The sequence below is a fragment of the Pteronotus mesoamericanus genome, unplaced genomic scaffold, assembly GCF_021234165.1.
Source record: "Pteronotus mesoamericanus isolate MK-2021 breed Mesoamerican mustached bat unplaced genomic scaffold, CSHL_Meso_final scaffold_36, whole genome shotgun sequence".
Lineage (NCBI taxonomy): Eukaryota > Metazoa > Chordata > Mammalia > Chiroptera > Mormoopidae > Pteronotus > Pteronotus mesoamericanus.
Genome location: NW_026555313.1, coordinates 11,948,762 through 11,970,406, shown reverse-complemented (window position 1 = coordinate 11,970,406; position 21,645 = coordinate 11,948,762). Strand labels below are relative to the sequence as shown.

The following is a 21,645-nucleotide window of genomic DNA, read 5'->3' as shown; positions in this document are numbered from 1 at the left end:
TAGTGGATTGAGTACCAGTCTGAGAACCAAAGGGTCACCGGTTCAATTCCCAGTCAGGGCACATGGCTGGGTTGCAGACCAGGTCCCCGGTAGGGGGCATGCGAGAGGTATCCACACATTGATGTTTCTATCTCTCTCTTTCTCCCTTCCTTCCCCTCTCTCTAAAAATGAAAAGAAATAAAATCTTAAAAAAGAAAAACAAAATCTGGAATTAAAAACATAAATGCTTTTATGAGTTTTATTTGGATACGATGTAACCTGGGCGAGTTATTTTTGGGAGCTTTTCTTACCTATAAAACCAAAATAATATTTCATGTTGGGTTTTTTAAGGAGTCAGCCTGATAGCATATGTGAAAATACTTATCATGGTACTTAATGTGGAAGAGGTAATTGATAAATTTGTTGAAAACAAAACCCCAAACCTGGCATACTGTTGAGCACATAGGGGATGTTGACTAAATACCTTCATTGATTTAATAATCTGTTAGTTAAACACAGTAAGCAAGTGCTTTTCCAGCCTAGATGATAAGTGAGATCTCTGCATTTTCAGATCTGGAGAAATCTCCTATTTGCAACTTTGTTTAGTTGGGTGTTGTTTTCTTTGTTCTAGTTAAGCAAAGATGTCAATACTACTTGATGTTGGTAGAAACTGCTCTGTGGTGAAGTGAGTTCTCTATCCAGCAGTTCTAATTTTTGTATTTTGCTTTCCCTTGTCTTGATGATAAACTACTAAAAACATAGAAATAATTTGATTGGAGCTTTGTAAGTTTATTCCTAAATAAAGAGTTTACATGTTCTTCAAATTTTTCATTGTAATTTTTTAAAGGGGAAGTATAATGTATGAATTTTCTCTAGGAAGGTGATTTTCTGCTATGTAACAACAGCACAAAATTTTTATATGACAGTATGCAAATTTGAGAATTTACTTATATGCTAAATATTCTTAGAGTTCTGAAGATGAGTGGGTTGAAGCTGTTCCATCCCAGACTCCTGGCAAGGAAAAGGCCTGGAAACTGAAAAGTGAAAAGTCAGAAAAAGAAGAGGACAACCAAGGAATTCGGGTAAGCCACCTTTTTAAACAAGGAAGTGTGAACTTATAAGAATAATGAATGTTAAATGAAAAATGGTTGTGATTTCTTAAGTAGAAAAATTAAATTTAGAAAACAATGTACTTGATGAAAATTTTTGGCAGTTATGCTATTTGCTGAGACTTTAAATTCCCACTTTCCTTCTGTGAGAAAGTGCATGCTTATTTCTATTCTAGTCTCTCTAGAAGGTTTCTTACCTCTGGTTTGTGATAGAGAAGTGAGGCTTTCCCCATATGTACTTGAAGCCTTACCTTTATCTGCCCTTTCTATAGTGAACAGAGTTCAGTCACAGTTTTTCTTTTTCTTCTCATAATTTTTGTAGCAATAGTTGTGGTTGGATAGTTCCCAGATTTTGGGTTATAGTTCATATGCCTGAGGAAAAATGTTATTTGTGCACTATTAGCCACAGGGGAGAAAGAAAGCTAAAAAGGAGCTAATGTTTGAGTGGCTGTTAAGTGTCAGGGTATGGTGTGGATGCCTTAAACCCCTTTTGCTGTTTACCCCTCAAAACAGTCCTGAAAGGTAGGGATTTTATTTCATTTTATAGGGGAGAGAATAAGACTTAGACTAGGAAACTTGCTTCAAGTTAGATAGTCATGTAGGATTAAACCTAGGTTTGTGAGTGCCTCTTACTATTAAGTGCCTAGTGTTAAGTTTGATTTTATATCAAAATGACTTTTTTTTTTAACAGAGGGATGAATGGATGACTGTTGATTTTATGTCTGTTAAAACTGTGTCATCATCATCACTCAGAGCTGAAAAGGAAACTCTAAAGAAAATAGAGCAAGAGAAAACTCAAGCACTTGAACAGGTAAGATAGTTCACTTTCTAATTTGCCTTAATAAGCCAATAAGTGCAAGTGCAGTCTTGCTTGTAAGATATTATTTGCTTGTGGCATTTAATAAAAATCAGTGGGAGCAACTATGAAATACGAGTTCTTTTAAAATAAGTTTCGTGTAGGAAGTCAATGTAAAGATATACTAGATTTATTAATCTAGGGCATAGATAGTTAATTGGGTTCGGTTTATGGCTTGGATTCATAAGGGTTTAGGGCTTGAACTGTGCTGCCTGCTGCCTGTGTGGTTTGAAAATCTTTAAGGAAAGAATTTGTTTTAAAGTATTTGTCAGTTGGTAGTGCCTTGAATGCTTGGCAGCAGCAACCACCAGTCCTTTCTGGAGGATCACACTGTCAACTTACACAGCATGTTTCCCAGGAGTGAGTGCTGTGTCATGTGTGCTCATAATCCGATATTGTAAAATATGTGAAAATACCAGGGTAGTCCATGAATAAGAGTCATCTGAAACAATAAACGGCAGACTCAGACCCATAAAACCTTTATCTGTTGGAGTATTGAATAGTTTTATACAGTAATAGGTGTAGAAAATATGAATAAAAGATTACTTAGAAGGCAGATTTATTTTTTTATTTTTATTTTTTCAAGATTTTATTTATTTATTTTTAGACAGAGGGGAAGGGAGGGAGAAAGAGAAGGAAACATCATTGTGTGCTTGTGCACCCCCTGCTGGGGACTTGGCCCACAACCCAGGCATGTGCCCTGACTGGGAATCAAACCCGCAACCCTTTGGTTCGCAGACCAGCACTCAGTCCACTGAGCCTCGCCAGCGAGGGCTAGAAGGCAGATTTAGAAAGAGCAAATAAGATCTTACAGAAATGAAAATTACTACAGTTGAAATTAGAAAATCAGTAGATTGTTAAACAACACATTGGATACAGCTCAAGAGAGAATTAGTGAGAAAGAAGAATCTAAGAATTTACCTTGGGTGAAGAATAGAGGTAATTCTCTGTGCTTCATTATAATAAATTATAATAATAAAGGAAAAATATGAAAGAGTAATCATAAGATCAATTTTTTCCCCCCTTGCAGTTTAATTTTAATTCTGAAAATGTAGGTGTGGTTGTAGGTATTGGCTTATAATTAAGCAGCTATCCATATAAAACGTTGGAAGCTAGCGGTTTTGGAGTATCTCAACAAGTTCTGTAAAATGCCTTTGTCTCTGAGTTAGACCTGAAGGAGTTGAGACTCATCGTGCTAAAAGAAAAAGGGAAAGTACAATAGAAGGATAATTATTAGGTAATGGAGCAAGGAAAGGAAGGGGCGCTGTCTGAAGTCTGGAAATTGATTTCGCCTATTGCCATTACATGCTTGCTTCTTAAATAATGCTCTGCTATTTGTGTGCATTGACAGGCTGCTTTGTTAGTCTTTGTTGACTAGGGGTCTTAAGTTTTGTTATATTCAAGCCTGTTCTCCATATCAAACAATAGAACATAGTGATCTCTTGAATGAATATCTTGAATAGATTGAAATAGTGATTAGTTTTTCACAGAAATACTTTTAATAAAACTGCTTTCGCTTTCCTAAGAGTCCGATACTTTTCTTGTGCTTATCATAGCAACTTTCCAGCTTTGAATTTCAGGCTTTCTAAATTAACATATCTTTTCTTACAAATTCTTATATGAACTTCTGATTTAATTAAATCAGCATCTGTTGATTTACTCGTTTGCTGTGTGGTTGTTGTCTTTTGCATCTGTATCATCTTTTTCATTCCTGTTGCTACTGCTTTAGTTTGAATGCCACTTATTAGATGTTTGTCTTTCCTCTCTGAGCCTCATTTATCTCATCTGTACTGGGGTTGAGTTAATACTGTGTAATGAACTAAGGGCAGCTCCTGGAACTAAGAACCATTTCAGGTTAAGTATTATGGTTCAGGCCCTGATTTAATCTTACCCGGGCAGTTACAATCACCTCTTTGGTTTTCAGCACCCCACAGCTGATGTCAGGTTGTTTTTCAAAGTACAGTTTTCATCATGGTATTCTGTATTGAAGTCTTCATTGATTCAAGTTACAGAGAAGGTGTCTTTGCCATTTCTAATGTTTCTTTTCTGGTGGAAGAAGCTCCACTAGTGGTATTTCATGCCACCCTCTTTTATCATACTATTCTTGAGGATATGGAGTAAATTACCTATTTTGAATTTGGAAAGAATAAACTAGGCATACTTTGCTTGGTTCTGCCTTTCCTGCTTACAGAACATGCTGTCTGCTGAGACCATGTGGGGAATGAAGTTAGGTGGGGGTTTGTTCAGTGTTGTCGATAGCTGGGAAAACATGCCTCATTGTTGGGGTCAGTTAACAGGCCCATTTGACTTTGACTGAAAGAAAAATTCTTTGAAAAAAAATTGTTTTGTACATTTGAAATTTTAGAAGATTTAATATTCTTTATGCCATGACTTTACCTTACGGCTTCATAAATCCCTGGATTTAGTTCTGAAGTTCAGTCTGTCATTTTTGCTTTTTGCTTCAGTAAGAGTTCAGATTGTTGTGTGCAGAAGTAAACCACTGAAACTAGTGACTGAGACTAGCCAATTTTCAAATATCTGCACATCACTTTGAGTGTGTCGGTCCTTGCATGTTGTCATATTCTTAACACATGATAAATATTTGGTTTGAGAAAAAAATGGCCCTAGCCTTAGAATTAAATGTTAATTCTTGTAATGGGAGTGTGGACAAAGTGAAAATAACGGGAAGAAGTCTAAAATCATGGCCCTTAACTAAACCTTGGTAGGAAGCACATTGTTTTATATCTCTTCCTGATTTTGAGGATATCATTTCTTTTGTTTTCTGTGCTGTTGTTTTACAAAATATGGATCATGAACTTACCTTTTTGAAATCAGTATTTAAAAATATAAGATACCAATCAGCATGTATTTCCTGCAATAAAGATACATTTTGTTTCTTTAATTCTGGAGATAGATTTTGTTTCCTTAATGTGCGCACACACACACATACCCACAATCTCTCTTTGGCTCAAGGTTATATCTGGGTTCTCCGGGCTTCTTATGCCCACATTTTGCTGTAAGCTACAGACCTAAAGTGCAAACCTATAGACTGAGTCTGTGGCGTTGAAGAGATGTGTACCAACTTTTCAGTCTTTCCTTAGAAGCAAGAGATCACTCCACCCCAGGGCTTGGCTTTGTGTGGTAAGACTGGCTTCATTCTCCTGTTTCAGCAGGAGCACTCTTAGTGTTTCTCTTACATAAATTGAACTAAGGACTACCACTTCCTGTTTGCACATAGAGTCCAGTAGGCCTGTGACTTCAGTTCTGCTTATTATTACTTTGCATTTCTGTTCTGTTCTGGGCCACAGAATTACTTATCTTTCTTTGAACTGAAGTATGTTTTGCATTTTTTATATCTTTTCTGTATTTCTTGAGCAGGGAGGTTGTGATGATTGGAACTTTAATGAGCCATTTTGACTAGGAGGCCTGAGAACTTTGTAGAGATTGATTCCTGTTGATATGTTTTATTTCTGTTTCATTCCTTTTAGTCACTGTATAGTTTTTCATTGTCTATGACATACTGTAAATATTTGTTCCTTTTGGGTATCTATAAACATTTACATTGTTTGCTGTTTTTCAGTATTACAAATAGTGCTAAATGCAGGTCCTTATATACAGAGTGGACAAAAGTAGGTATTACAGTTGTGAGTACATGAAACAAACAGTTTATTAATATTATTTATTTTATATTATTGTATTTTCCACATGGACAAGTATAAACCTATTTTGCCCCACTCTGTATTTTTTCTCATGCACGTTTGCAGATTTCTCCACTGTGCATATTTAGAAGTAAAACTGCTGTTATAAAGTATGCACCTATCTTTTACAAATATTTTGAAAGAGTTTGTAACAATTTATACTGCTCAAACAATGTATGTTCTTTTCCCATACTAAGTATCTGTATTGCCAAAGTTAAAAATTTTTGTCATGCTAATTGATAGGTGAGAAATGGTATTTTATTGCTTTTTTATATGTATGTGTGTATATATATAATCTGATTACTAGGAGAGAGGTTTTCATGTTTTTTTTTTTCCATTCAGATTTATTGTACTGTGAACTGCTTGTTTATGTTTTTTTGCTTATTTTTCTTCAGTTTTCTTTTTCTTACTGATTTATAGTAATTCTTTATATAGTCGGTCCTTTTTCATTGGTATATTTTTAGATAGTGTCTCATTATTTGTCTAGCCTGTTGTCAGGTGTCCTTCTCAGTACGTAATTCCAGCCTTTTTTATCCTGTTGAGTATCTGATGTATATCTCTGAGTGTCTAGATAAGACCACTGGAGGAAATCCATTGATTGTAAATACCATGAAATATTGTAGTAGAGGTGACAGAATCTTTTTTAATACAAAAGAAATCAAATCCTTGTGGTTTTGCTTATCCCTCTAAGTTAACCTTTGACTTAAATTTTGTCCTTTGGAGATTCTGTACTTTTTTTGTCCATTATTTTTCTTTTTGATAGTATAGTTGATCATATCACTGGAAACTAACATTGAACACTTTCCATTCTTCATTTAATTGCCATTATTAGTTCTAACATTTTCTGACCTCCTAAAGTCAAGTTAGGAACCCCTAGTATGTGGTTCTGTAGCACCTTTTACCATCATAGCACTTAACTGTACTGATATTGCTCATTTGTTTCTCCCTTTTCTGTAGACCATAATTTCTTTGATGGCCAGGACTATCGCTGGCTTATTCATTGTAGCCCCAGTGCCCAGCACAGTGCTTGGGACACAGGAGGCACTTGAATTCTGACTAGGATACCATTCCTGATTTTTGCTACCATCTTCTGACTGGATTCCTGCTCCTAATCATTAGAAATTTTTTTTTTTTTACAGTTTATTGATTTTTAGAGAGAAAGGAAGGGGTGGGGGGAAGGGAGGGGCAGGGAGGGAAAGAGAAAGAGAGAGAATGTGAGATTGAGAGAGAGAGAAAAAAACTGCAATTTGTTGTTTCACTTATTTATGCATTCATTGTTTGATTCTTGCATGTGCCCTGACCTGGGATAAAACCAGCAACTATAGCTGTTGGGACAACGCTCTAACCAACTGAGCTACCTGGCCGGAACCTCCTGCTTCTAACCTTGCTTTTCTTCACTCTCTCTCTCCTCTGAAATAAGTTTGCTCTTTGTGTAATACAAAGTTAGTCTCTCTTATGGCTCACTGTTGCCCCAGCATAAAACCTTCACAGCAGTTTAAAATGGTTTATGCGGCCTAGTCCCTGATTATTGTACAACCTAATCTCTTAACCACGGCTTGCTTATGCTACTAAAGTTTACTCAGTCTGAACTACTTTTAAGTTCCTTGAAAGTGCTGTTTTCACTTTTCTCTAGGGTTTTATGAGCATGCTGTTATTCCTTTTACCTGGAGCACTTCTGTGCCTTTTCTCCCATAAAAGAAAATTTGGCTAATTTCTGCTCATTCTTAGGTCTAAGACTGTACATATTGCTTATGTACAAAGTCTTTAATCCTTCAGTATGAGAGGAGTTTGAATTATGTGTGGCTTCAGCACTCTGTACTTTTATGAAGTGTTTGTCATTTACTTGTTTGTTGTCTGCATTCTTATCTCATAGGTGAGCAAGGGCAGAGTTAGGCACATTGATTGTTTTATCTTCTGTATCTAGCCCAGTTCTGATTCATAGTATAGGCATTTAGTGGAAGCATTGTATGAATGTTACTTTAAACATTATTTCCTGAAAGTTGCAAAAGAGTGTCTTAAGAATGTTTTAACTCTTTGTCCAAGGATACAACCATTAACTGAATCTCAGATATGTTATTTATTAATACATTTTATGGTGGACTATTTTTAAATTACAACCTCTGAAAATGTTTTTTTCTAGTCCAGGTTGCTGGAAAGAGAATTGAATCCATACTGGAAGGATGGTGGGACAGGTCTTCCACCAGAAGACTGTAATACATCATCAGTTACTAAAGGTATCTCTATAAATTGGTTTTAGCCACACAGGTATTTCTTATAACTTGGTATTTTTAAGGCAGTGAACTGAGTTTGTTGGTAGATTGGCAAGATATATTATGAACTTCAAAAATGCTTAATAATCCAAATCAGTTTTGAGATTTAGTAAATCTAAATTTTATCACTGGTTATTTTAATATTTCTGCTTGATGCTGTAATTTTGATCAAGTTCATAATTATTTGTGTCTTTATTTTCAAAACAACTCTTTTATCTGATGTGAAGTTTGTATGGTTTCATATTATGAGCATCTATGGATTAAATGCTCATTTTACATGTGACAAGCAATGATAAAATGCTTGCAGTCTTTTTGCGGCCTTATTTAAATTATTAGTAATTGGGAAAATGATACATTTGGGAGCAAACTAATTATATTTTTATATTAATAATTTTAAATTTGATTTTTTATTTTGAATGTAGTAATACAAAGTATGACTGTGAGGAAATAATAATGCTTTGGTTTGCTACATTCTATAACAAAATGTAAAAAGTATTAACTCTGAAATTTCATTAAAATAATGCATAAGCATTAAAAATGATTTCATATGTTCAGGAATTTCTGCTTTTTCAGCATTTATAATATTTGTTGACCTTAATTAAAATAGTATTATTATTTTCCAGCAGATGGAAACAAAATATTTAAGCATCACATAATTCTCCTTGATATCATAATTTAAAAAAAATATTTATATGCCAATTAAGTGTTGCATTGACAACTCAATTAAAAGTTTATTTAACTACAATTAACCTACTGTACAGATAATACTACTTACTGTAAATCATGATTTTTTTCATCTTAGTAACTTACCAGAATATTTTTTGCTTTTTATAGCTTATTTTTATTTTGGCCACTTAAAATTCTTTTGTATTTTATGTATAGATTCTCTAGAGCTCCCTTACAGGTTTTTAAAAAATATATAGTTTTTCTTTAGTAGTTTACTAAAGTTATCAGTAATTATAACATTTTCTTTATTGCCTTTCAGCATGGGTAGAAATGTCTCTGTTGGTCATATAATAATAGTAACTGTAGTCATACAGATATCCCTTTGAAATACTGTTTTTCAGAAACTTAACAAAAACAAAAGTTCAGGGAGTAGGAAGTTAGCTTAGTAAACCATTACTATATAGGGCTGATTTTAGGGTCCAGGCATATGCCACCAGTACTGTCATAGGACAATCAATAAGGCTATCTATGGGAAAACTTGGAATTGTCAAAACCAATGTTTGGGGGTTTGCAGTCAATAGCTTCTTAACCTCACTGAGTGTAGAAGACCCAAGGTTCTACCTTAGGTAGCATCTTTTAGGGGGATGAAAGACACCAGGAGGAAAATTGACCTTTCATAAAGCTTCTAAAGAGCCTTTCTTCCCCTTCATATCATGCTTTCACCATTTCCCTTTCCCACATTGTGTTTACTTAGAAAGGAAAAATGAGCTAATGTGAGAGGGTCAGGTGCTAAAGTTGAAAATAGTTTTAAGAAATGGTCTGCAGATTTTACTGCATATGCAGATAGCATGGTCTTTTTGTTTAGACAAAGGGTAGAGCTGAAGTGGTTAGGCATCTAGAAGTGTTGTAAATTTAGTGTTGGGGTATGTAAAGATGATATGGTTTTATGGTTTAGGACTCAGACTTTTGGAGATAGGGTATTAGGATTAGAACTTTGCATTTCCACCTTCTAGCTTCATGATTTTGGGAACGTTTCCTGATGTCTCTGAGTCCAATTTATTCATCTGTAATAAGGACTAATGATAGTATGTATCATGTAGTTATTGTGAGGATCAACTGAGAAAATCTACTAGCACAATATCTGGAATATAGTAAATGCTTAATAATGACAATGATGTCAAATACTTTCTTATGATTAAATGTTCTGTGAAGATTTTATCAACTTTTTTTTGTAATGATTGAGGTGCCATATTTTTTTAATAAATTATGTTTTAATCTTAGGTTTCCTTTATTTAGACAAAATTAAGTGGAAAAGTAAGTAAACTTCTTAGTAGCCACACAAAATTGTTTTTAATCATATTTTAGTAATGGGAATATTTGTACATTTTAAAGTTTACATGGCACATTTACATATCAGCTTATTTTCATAGCAACTATGTGAATATAGTAAAGTAGATGTTATTGTACTAATTTTATAGCTCAGGAAACTAGACTTAGAGTGGCCCTGTAACAATATGCTTATAGTCATGTTGGTAATACTAGAGCCCAGGTTTTCTGATTTCTGTAGTCCAGGATTAGTTACTCTAGATTCTCCCTGAGAAGACTAATTTTTTACCATGTGGTTGCTAAAAAACTTGCTCTCTAAACTCTTCTGTGTTTCTGTTATTTCTATAGATTCTTTTCCCTCTATTTTTTGAATTCTGCTTTAGAATGTTTAGAGTTGGAAAACATTTCGAAGGCGGTTTAAATCAGCTGTCCTATATTATATATAAAGAAATAAAGATTCAAAGAAGTCAGAGACTTGCTTAAGATCTTTGAACTACTTAGTAGCAGCAGCAAGACTAAAAATCTAGGTCTCTGAATCTTTAAGTTTATTGCTGTATTTATATTATCCTGTCTTAGAATAATGGGGGATGCAGCACAGATTTATTTCATTGTAAATGGTATATAACAGTATAATTTTTAATTATGATGAAAACATACACTTTTTTAGTCTCAATTTTTGACTTATGAAAAATAATTTTATATACAGGTATAAAGTACATTTGCATACCAGTGAATTTCTTATAACTCTTTTATACATGTTTATCTCAGCATAGAGTACTGGGGCTCTGTATTATTCATGTTTTTGCTCCCTACTATGTGCAACAAATTTCCATATTCATAGTAAATTCCACTAAATATTTGTTGGATTGAATTTCATGATTGTTGGTGCTGCAAATTGATATTTTTAATGGGTCTTTAAATATTAAACCTGGTGATTTCTCTTGTTAAAAATACTGTATTTTTGCCATCTCTAATCATAAAATTAATGTCTATTGAAATAGAATATATCACCAACTGAAGGTGACATTATTATATAAATATTTCTAAAATTGTGGATTTGACTCATAACTGAATTGACTGAGAATTTTTGTTCCTGCTAGGTTTTCATAATAGTTGTCAACACAACAATTTTTAAAAGCAGTCTTACTTTTTCTCTTGAGATATTTTCCTCTGAACTATTAATATATTGGTGATCATTCAGGAAATTTTTCCTGTGCCCATCAGCATTTTTTCAGTTTTACAAATAAGTCTTTGGAATAAACAATTTAATTACATAGTTGGGACATTAACATAGGTATTAATAACAAGAGGTTTCTCTTATTGCTGTATAAATTGCAGGTTTAGACTAACTTCCTTGAGTAGTTGCTTGTTAATTTTGAGCTCATAGACTAGAAAAATAAGAAAATAAACAGAGGAAGAGGAAAATAAAAAGTGAATCATTGAGTTAACTAGAGACTAGATTTTGAAGTACAAAGTATTTTATGCCTGTAAGGAAAGTCCCATCATCTTAGAACAGGTTGTTTAGTAAAGATAAAGTCAGATTTGAATGATGGACTAGAATTTGAGGGTTGAAAAATCTGTCTTTTCAAGTAATCTTTTTATTGATGTTTAACACTACAGAAGAGCACACAACTCATAAGCATACTGACTGATCATTTTCACAAAGTGAAAACATCTGTGTTATTGGCACATACAATTTGAGAAGCAGAACATTATTAGCATCTCCAAAGCTCATTTTGTGGTCCTTCTAGTGCTTGTACTCTTGCCAGAAAGGTTACTACCATTCTGGTTTCTAGCACCAAAAATTAGTTTTTCCTGGAATCATACATTATGCCCTCTTTTGTTTCCTGCTTCTTTGTCCACATTTTCAGATTCATCCATTTTTGTAATGTAGTCACTCATTCTCATTGCTGTAATAGTAGTCTATTTTAGAAATATATCATAATTTATAGTACATGTCCATTTGATTAATGGTAAACATTTGGGTTGCTTTCTGGGCTGGTGGGATTACTGCAGATTTTAAATAAAGATTCTTGTACATGTCTTTTGGGGTCTATGTGTGTGCATTTTTATTGGTTATAGAACTGGGAAGATGTAAAGAAGTCTTATATTTGGACAAGGAAAATCAGCAACAGAGTTTGACTTAAATAATTGATGAGATTTCTTCTTATGGATATCAAAAGTGTGATGTGTATAGAAGGAAATATAAGTGACTTAATATGTTTGTTGAAGCCATTCAGATTTTTATAGTTAGTCATCATGACTGACTTAGAATAATGTTGAATTAATATACATTTAAGCATTATCTGTAATTTCCTCATTTGTTTTTGTGCTGTATTGGAGATAGTGTTTTCCCACCCGTTCTATGTGTGTACTTTTGTTCCTTTTTATTTCTATTTATTTCTGGAAATGCCTTGATTACTCTTACCTTTATTTGAAGAATCCCAACTCATTGTTTTGAGCCTGGTCTGTGAAATTTTTTGTTACCTTTCATTTAGGAATAATTCTCCCTTTTTGATATTTTCCTCTAATTCTTTATATCTTTTTTTATAATATTTGGCCAATATTATCTCTATTATTATTACTTATATCCTTTTATCCTTGTTCTTTTAAATTGCAGTTTTTTGAGGATAGTTTTATTTATTTTTTCTTTCTCACAAACCTCTGTACTTTGCATATGTAGGCACTCAAATCTCTATTAACTTGTAAATGCACTTAATGCTTTTTATGTTCAAGGAAAATACTCAGTTTTATACTTCAGAAGTGATTTTATAAGCAATAAATGTTAATTCTGTTATACCACATAAAAAGTATAACTAACGTTTAATATTGAACTTTAGTTTCAGTAGTAGAAGATGGTGGATTAAGCTGGCTAAGGAAGTCTTATCAAAGAATGAAGGAACAAGCTGAGAAACAAAATAGAAATTTTGAAGACATTGTAGCTGAAAGATATGGGGTAAGTATTCATATAAAGGAGATATGTGTTATTTTCAGAGTTATATGGAAAATTGTGTCCTGTTGATATTTTTTTTTGAAATTAAGTGTCTTTAACTTTGTCAGTGTTTTGTGCCATGAAACACTTGTGCATTGATTTGGTATTAAATTTTAAATCTATATACTGTTGGAGCCATTTTTCTGCCTTTAATTATTATGTAAACTTATGTGACATTTTTACAACGTAACGAATATAAAATTGAAGTATGTGCCTGTTTGATGTAAAAATAACTTTCTCATTGTGAGGAAAGCTTCCATTGTATACCTCTGGAGAGAACCACTGTTCAAATTTTGATTTACATTTCAGTTTTTTCCCCCAGAGTTTTTGTTATGTTCCAGAGTTTTGGAATATAAGTGTTTTGTTTCTGTTTAAGAATATATATATTTCTTGAAACAATGGAACCATGCAACAGTACATGATATTTTAAGACTTGTTCTCCTATTCACCATCTGTGGATAATTTTTCTGTTTCAGTAGTTACTAATGTCCTTTTTTTTTTTAATTTCCAGAAAAAGCAGGTTTAGAAAGTAATGAGTTTGAAAAAAGAGAGAAACACTATCCTTTAAGATAATTTCTGTGAACATTTTGATATGTACATTTTTCTAGATAATAAGAATTGTTGTGTTAGATTAGGCTTATAATTTTATTAAATAGGTTTATAGAATACACCCTGCTTCTTTCACATTTATTAATATAGACATAGTTGGATGTCAGTAAGTATATACATTGTAATGACCTCTTAATATTTTAATATGTATTTATTTCTTATGTACCATTATTTAATAGTTGATGGAGGGACGTTTATATGTTTTTATGTTTTTTCCTGTTAAATAGCACTATGCTGACCATCTTTGTACAATTTATTTTGCATACTTATCTGGATATTTTCTTTCTTTCTTTTTTTTTTTTTTTAATTTTCACCAAAGACACACTTACTGACTTTTGAGAGAGGGAAAGGGAGGGAGGGCGAGAAGGAGAGAACCATTGATGCAAGGGAGAAACACTGATGGGTTGGTTGCCTCTTGTACTCCCCCCGACAGGGGACTGAACCTGCAACGTAGGCATGTGTTCTGACCTTTTGGTTTGCAGAACCACTCTCCAGCCAGTTGAGCCACACCAGCCAGGGCTTATTTGGATATTTTCTTAAAATGAATTACTAAAAATGAATTGCTGTTTTAAAGGATATAGCAAAGTGAGATACAGATACAGCCACAAATACAGATATTTCTTCACAGAAGGATTGATCAAATTATATTTTCATAAAAATTACTTGGTAAACAAGTTTTTCTTTACTTTTATCTTTTATTATTTTATTAGTGAATTGGAATATTTTTCATATACTTTCTTGCTATTTGTATTTTTAAGTGAATTGATTATTGATAGAATGTACCCATTTTTTCTTTGGGATATTGATTTATTTAAAATTTTTTAATAAATCTGTTTAATTTCTTCCTCCTAGTTTCATTTTTTAAAAGAATATTTATTGATTGACTACTATGTGCATAACTATACAGATAAATCAGATATGGTCCTGGACTTCCAGGAGTTGAAGTTCATGTTCTAGTAAGGGAAAAAGTCATATATATATGATTTTAACACCAAGCCAACTGTAGTAAGAATAGTAATAGAAGAGAAGAACTCTATCAGTGTGTGTGGGGGGATGAGAGGGAGGACAGATTATATTTTTTATGGATGTTTATTTTTACCTAACAAAATACATCAGGTTTTTCTTTCATGACTGAATATTCTTGGTGTAGTTCATGGAGAGGCCTCCTCCATCCCCAAAATCATAAAAAAAAAATTTACTTTGAGTACTTGTTCAGTTCTATTTTTTATGCATTTCTTTCACTTTTCAGTAATATATATATATGTGTGTATGGTGTGAAGTAGACATCTAACTTTCCATAAATTTTCAGATAGTTGTTTACAATATATTGAATGAATTATTTTTTCTCACTAATTTGAAATGACATTTATTATGTATTAAATTGTCTTTTATAAAATTGGTCTGTTCTTTTACTTTCAAATCTGTTCTATTGACTTTTCTGTTATTTCCTGGAATTGGTATCATACTGTTATAATTATTACAGTTTTTAATAACCGATGCAGATAGTAAATAATTAGTGAATATCTACTATGTAGTGGAGTAAGCCTTTTATTTGTCATTAAAAGATTAGTTTTTTATTCTTATGTGTTTATTTTCCTAAATTTAGAATCACTTTGTCAAGTTCAGGCTCAACAGAAACATTTTCCAAAATTCATTATAAACTTACAACTCTTTTAGGAATTATGATATGAATTTAATTAAATGTATAGATAAATTAGGACAATTAATGTCTTATTGTGTAGAGTCATGTTGTCCTGAAGTACTGGATATTTCTCTATTTAAATTTTCATTTTCAGTCTTTAGTTAGTACATTTCCTTGTGCAATTTTTATGCGTGTGTCCTTAAGGATATTTAAAATATTTTTTCAATTGTATATTGAATCTTTTTTCCCTGTGTGTTTTCTGATGTGCTGTTGGTGCTAGTCTGCCAGTATTCTAAAACTCTTAATGTTTTAAGTCTCATTAAATCTAATTTTTAATTGGGGTTATCTGAGAAGATAATTATATGCCATTGATTACTGCTTTTCCTCCCCCCCTCTGCCCCGAGTATTACAATAGTTGAACTTTCTTGACTTCTCAAATAGAATTTCGGAACTTTGATAACAACGCTGGAAAGATAGTTTTCTTGTTTTTCTGTGTTTAATTGATAAGTTCTTGCGTTTAAGCTGAAGATAATCATCTTTAAAAAGTATCTGTGCATCAGAATTTAGAGATGCTTTTTTGTTTGATTGCTCTTGTTTTTAAATTCGGAAAAGGTGGCTCATATTTCATATTTTTATGAAATAACTTTATTTGTGTCCTTCGAGATGATATATTTTTTTCTTGTTAATAAGATGAATTGTATTAGTAGATTTCCTGATGTTGGACCACTCTTGTATTCTTTGAATGACTCCTATTTTTAAAAAAATTATCTTTTTATTACAATTGACATTCAATATCATATTAGTTCCAGGTAGACAACATAGTGATTAGACATTTATATAACTTATTAAATGATCCCCGGATAAGGCTAGTAGCAACCCAGGACTGTACATATAGTTGTTACAATGTTTTTGACTATATTTCCTAGGTTGTACTTTACACCCCTGTGACTATTTTTGTAACTGCTAATTTGTGCTTATTAACCCCTTCACCTATTTTACTATCTGGCAACCATCAGTTTGTTCTTTATATGAGTCTATTTCTGTTTTCTTGTTTATTTTGTTTTTGGATTCCACACATAAGTGAAATCAAACGCTATTTTCCTTTTTCTTTCTGGCCTGTTTCACTCGGCACAATATCCTCTAGGTCCACTCATGTTGTCATAGATGGTAAGATTTCATTCTCCTATTTGATCATGACATTTCCTTTAATTACTGAATTTATATCTTAATATATGTGTATGGCCTTTAGTTATCATTTTGTTATTTTTATTAAGTTTCAGTAGTAGGAGTTATTATGTTTATTATTTGGATTTTGACATTTTGTGTAGTTTCTTAATTCTTTAGAACAGTTAAGAGTCATCATAGAATGAGGCATTTTGATATAGTAGTTAAAAACATTGGCTTTGTGGTCATAAGGTCCTGAATTTCAGTATCAGGTCTATTACTCTATTGCTTTGTGACCTTAGCTTCACTGTTTTTCCATTTTAAAAGCATGAGTATTAGTATCAATCTCATAGGATTGTTCTGAAGATTAATAATTATTTGAGTGCTTTTCATATGCCAGGCACTGTTAAAATGCTTTGTGTTACAACAGTATGATTATTCTTGTTTTGTAAATGAGGAACCTGAGGCAAACACAGGTTAAAGAACTTAACCAAGATTATGTACTCAATACGTAGATTTGAACATAGGTATTGTCCTTGGGGCCTACTTAAATTATGCAAACAATGTAATATAATAAGCATTGGATAAGTTGTGGTAATTACTGTTATTGTTCTCTGTATTTTATCATATTTTATTGAATCTAAGAGGCCACTAATTCTAACTGCCTATGAGGAGGTATTTTCATTATGAAAATATTTCCCCCACCTCACTGCCATCATTTCTGTTCTGTATATGTTGTCATTGAATTTAAGAAACAGGTTAAATCTATATTTAAAAAATAATTAAAAAAAATGAAATGTTACGGATTATTTCCGTCTAGTGTAAGGTAATAACTTTAGTGTGTTTTGATTCCCCATCTCACCTGTTAGATTTTATTGAAATAATTTGAAATTTTAATTCCAGTTTGTTATAAATTTAAAAATATACATCTTATTTTTGACAATTGTATTAAACTCCTCAACTACCAGGACAATTATTTAGACTTACTCATTAAACTTGCCATTTGGTTTATAGCATGCCTTCCTTTTTCCAGTGATTTTGCCCTAATTCATTTATGGTTTGGCTTTCTGATCCTGAATAATTACCCTCCCCTCAAATTAGTATGTGAATTGCTTTCTAATTTTTTGCATTTTTGAAAACGATTTTCTTTTGTCCATACCAGGGTAGGATAGTTTGATTGTGAATGGAATTCTATATAGAATTACTGCTTTATAATTTAAAAAAATTGATGTTAATTCCATTTTCTTTTAACAATTAGTATTGTAGATGAGAAGTTGTTAACAGTCTCTCTTTCCTTTGTAGGTAATGTGTTATTCATTTACCTACTTCCATCTGTTCATATGCTCTTTATGTGAATTTTGAGACTCAGGAATTAGGGTTTTTAATGTATGAATCTTTGTACTCTTTATTTTCTTCCCTTTCCTAAGGATATTGGATGAGCCCTTTGGATCTGGAAAATTAGTTGGGGAAATTTTCTTACATTATTATATTTTGTTAGTGCTTTCTTCTATCTCTGCTCCTTCTTTCTGGAAGTACTAGTACATTCATGTTAAATTATCTTAGAATTAAGTGTCCACGTTTCTTTTTTCCTTATAACATATCTATTTACCATCATTTCCTAACTATAGAGAATTCCTGGGCTAGTGTTGAATTCACTAATTTGTATTCAGTACTTTGTATTTATCTATTCACTGTATCTGCATGTTTATAGACACACAGTTTTTAATTACAACTCTTTCTTGTTCTTGAACTCTACTTTTTTTCATGTAGTCTGTTATGTTTTTAGCGATGTACAATAGCAATTGCTTGAATCTCAGTGACAGTAGGAATTAGTTTTTAAGAAATTATTTCTTTACTGTTTTCTGGATTATGTATTTTACAAAGAGGCTTTTCACTTCCCAGTTGTTTTTAATTTTGTAAATTTTCATTGATTAATCATATTTTTAAAAGTATTCATTTTGGGGTAGTATATTAGTTTGTTCAGGCTGCCATAACAAAGTTCTACAGACTGGATGGCTTAAACAATAGAAGTTTACTTTCTCTCAGTTCAAGAGTGTGGAAGTCCAAGATCTAGATGTCAGCGGGCTTGGTTTCTTCTAAGGCTACTCTTTGGCTGCCTTCCCAATGTGTTCTAACACGTTATTTTCTCTGTATTCTTACCTGGCATCTCTTTGTATGTCTTACAAGCACATCAGTCAGATTGGATAAAGGCCTAACTTAACAACCTCATTTTAACTTTATCACCTCTCTTAAGGCTTTTTCTCAGTGCGGTCATGTTCTGAGGTACTATGGGTTAGAACTTCAACATGTAACTTTGGTCTAGGGGAGGGTTGACACTGTTCAGCCCTTACCAGGTAGGATGATTTTATGGCCTTTTTTGACCCTTTTGTTTGGTTTTTCTTTCATTGTGCTTCAACAGTGCATCATGGCACATTGGCATATGGGGTATAAGTCATTGAACCTTTTAAAATTTTTATATATCTTTAATTTTTCTCCTTTTTAGTCAATGGAAATATTTCAGTCGAAATTAGAAGAAGCCGAAAAAACTGCATCCACAAAAGAAGACAGTAGACGAGAACGTTGGAGGAAGCCAGCATACTCAGAAAAAGCACAAATTGGTCAAGGAGGTAGAAAATCAGACTTGATACAATGTAATAAAAGTTCAAGGGATAGATATAATTCAACAGATATTACAAAAAATAAAGATAAGTTTCGTGGTGATGAAAAAGATAATAGATCTTCAGAAACATATAGAAGAGACTTTAATTCAAGGCAAAATAAAGAGTTTTCTTCTCTTGGAAATTTGAGACCTAAATTTTTAAGACCCTCTGATGATGAAGAACTTTCATTTCATCACAAGGGCAGAAATTTTGAACCATCTACTTCATCTTCAGCACTGGCTGCTGAGGGTTCTGTGCATTGTGGTTTTCAAAAACCCACAGAGAACAGTGAAGAAAGTTTACCATCACATGTTCGATCTGATGAGAGAGGAGAGAGGAGATATTCAAGTCAAAAGCCATTAGAAACCAGTCGCCGTGTTGACTATGGACACATTTCAGAAGATGCAAGAGAAAAATCACAAGATGAAAGCTTGAGGGACAACTCTCTGAAAAAGGAATATCTGCAGGACACAAAGTCTTCATTTGCTGGGTATTTTGTCTTTTTTATTTTTTTAACATAATATTAAGGTCTATAGGATTCAAAGAAGTGAATTGTATTTTTAGGACATCTGTTATTAATTAGATGTGAATTGTGATCTCCTCTCTTAAATTTGATGGGAGAGATAGAATATGCACATTTAACAATTCAGTCATTTCATTTTATGGATTACATTTCATTTCACAGTTTTATTTAACATAAAAAGCTGGAAGAATTCAATAGCTGTATTTGCTCAAAATTTGTTGCTTCTTTGCAACCTAAAAAACTGAATGAGTTAATAATCCTTTTAACTGGACATGCTACAGGAGATATTTTGGTGTGTTTTGTTATTTTTTCTGTATTACTTTCAAAGAAAATTACTCCATTGTTAAGAATAATTATAATTGTAAATATGGCATGTCTCCTGGAGGTGTGGGAGACTGAAGGAAAATATGTTGCCATAGCCCAAATAAGAAATGAAAAAGGAATGTGGAAGATCCTGTACAGGGCAGCATGAATTATAGTGGTGGTTTTACAGAGGAAAAAAAATAATCAACTTTTGATAGTTGACGAGTTTTAAAGCTAATATTAGAGTTGTCACAGCAAAATAGAGATAGGATAGTGGTTGTACCTGTAATGATTAGGGAAATAGGTAGTACTTACTGGTTCCATAATTCTTGTACTGACTGTATACTTATATATAGGGCTGGGTCAGTAGAATAGGATACCCAAGTAGAGTGGAATCAGACCTAGGAAAACTGATTTAGCCATAGAGATAGGCCTGTAGGAAATAACTTTAGATAGAAAATTAGTGTCCAAAGGATAATGACTAAATTATATTTGAGTGACCAAAATATGCTTAAAAATACCACTAAACGAATGTGACACTAAAGGAAGAGGTTTTAGGGAATAGTAGAATTCAGTGGTGGCAGGAGTAGGTATACCAGTGCTGCCAGGAGTAGGCAGCATTGTGGTTCAGAGGCGTGAGTCTGATAAGATGCTTTTGTTAATGACTCCATGTGAAGCTGTGCACTGTAAAGCACAGTGTGTTGCTTTCAGTGTGAGGAAGCTGGCAAAATCTGGACTGTTGGGAGGCCCAGTCACATAGGCTCTGATTCAAGTCAGGGCTTTACTCCCAGGAAACCAAAGGAGAAATCTAATTGTATTGACTTTATAAACATGGCAGGGATTAGAGAATGTGTAAGGCTGTATACATATATAATTGTCCAGGCTTTACTCCAGGTACTCAGGAGGATAGGCTGTTTCCAGTCCCCACCTGTTAGTAGGATGAAGCTCTTATTTCCTACCATCATTTAAAACCAACATTAGGGTTGGCTTAACATTTGGGTGATTTGTAGGTCTTAAATTCTGTGACTGCAGCTAAGCAGATTATGTGCAACAGTCATATACTCTATAAGTATTCTGTCTGGTTCTCTAATTGCTTCCTATTTGCATGTTTTATTTAAATTGTAAGCATCTGATAGATATATTCTAATATAAACACTCTAAAAGCTGTGTTTTTTGGTATGAAGATAGAATTCTTTGTTAGCTGTATTAATTTTGATGTTACAAGTGTTTTGAGGCTTTCCAAGAATTCCTTGATTAACTGGTGAAGGAAAGAACAGTATAGGAATCATCCACATGTATACATCCTGAGGTACAGGTAAGAGACCAGCGTAGGACCTTGAAGAATGACTATTTTTAGGGACTGGAAAGATTTCAGTGAAGGATTATTAGGAGCTCTTAGTTTGTCTCAACATTATCCCTGATATATGTTGAATTCTTTATAAAAGGTCAGTTGTAGGGAGCTTTAGAACTAATGAATTTTAGATCTAGAAAAAAATCATAAAACTGATTTTAGAATTAGAAGAAATCTTAATCTGACCCCTGCATTTTTCATCTGCAGAAATTAAGACAACTGAGGTTGTGAACGGCATAATGTTATGTAACTAGGGATGCTAGATTTAGCAAATAAAAAAAAGTTCCTTGCAATATTTGGACATACTTGTACTAAAATATTTGTTATCTGAAATTCAAATTTAATTGGGTGTAATGAATTTTATCTGCAACTGTATGTAATAGTCATTTCCTGGGTCTGTGACCTTCTTATAAGAGAGAACATATATAATATAATTGTGTATAAAAAATTTTATACATATGTGACATGGTTTCACAATGCATGTACTATTTTGACCC

The 21,645-nt window shown here is 32.8% G+C and overlaps 1 protein-coding gene across 1 annotated transcript in view; it reads left to right on the top strand.

The window, feature by feature from the left end:
* The window catches only part of CWF19L2 (CWF19 like cell cycle control factor 2), a 107,902-nt gene that overhangs the window by 8,573 nt on the left and 77,684 nt on the right, over positions 1-21,645 (top strand). The window contains exons 4-8 of the mRNA XM_054592499.1: positions 948-1,061; positions 1,780-1,899; positions 7,783-7,876; positions 12,745-12,860; positions 18,815-19,461. Of these exons, the coding sequence (XP_054448474.1) occupies positions 948-1,061; positions 1,780-1,899; positions 7,783-7,876; positions 12,745-12,860; positions 18,815-19,461 (1,091 nt within the window). The remainder of the gene's footprint in view (positions 1-947; positions 1,062-1,779; positions 1,900-7,782; positions 7,877-12,744; positions 12,861-18,814; positions 19,462-21,645) is intronic.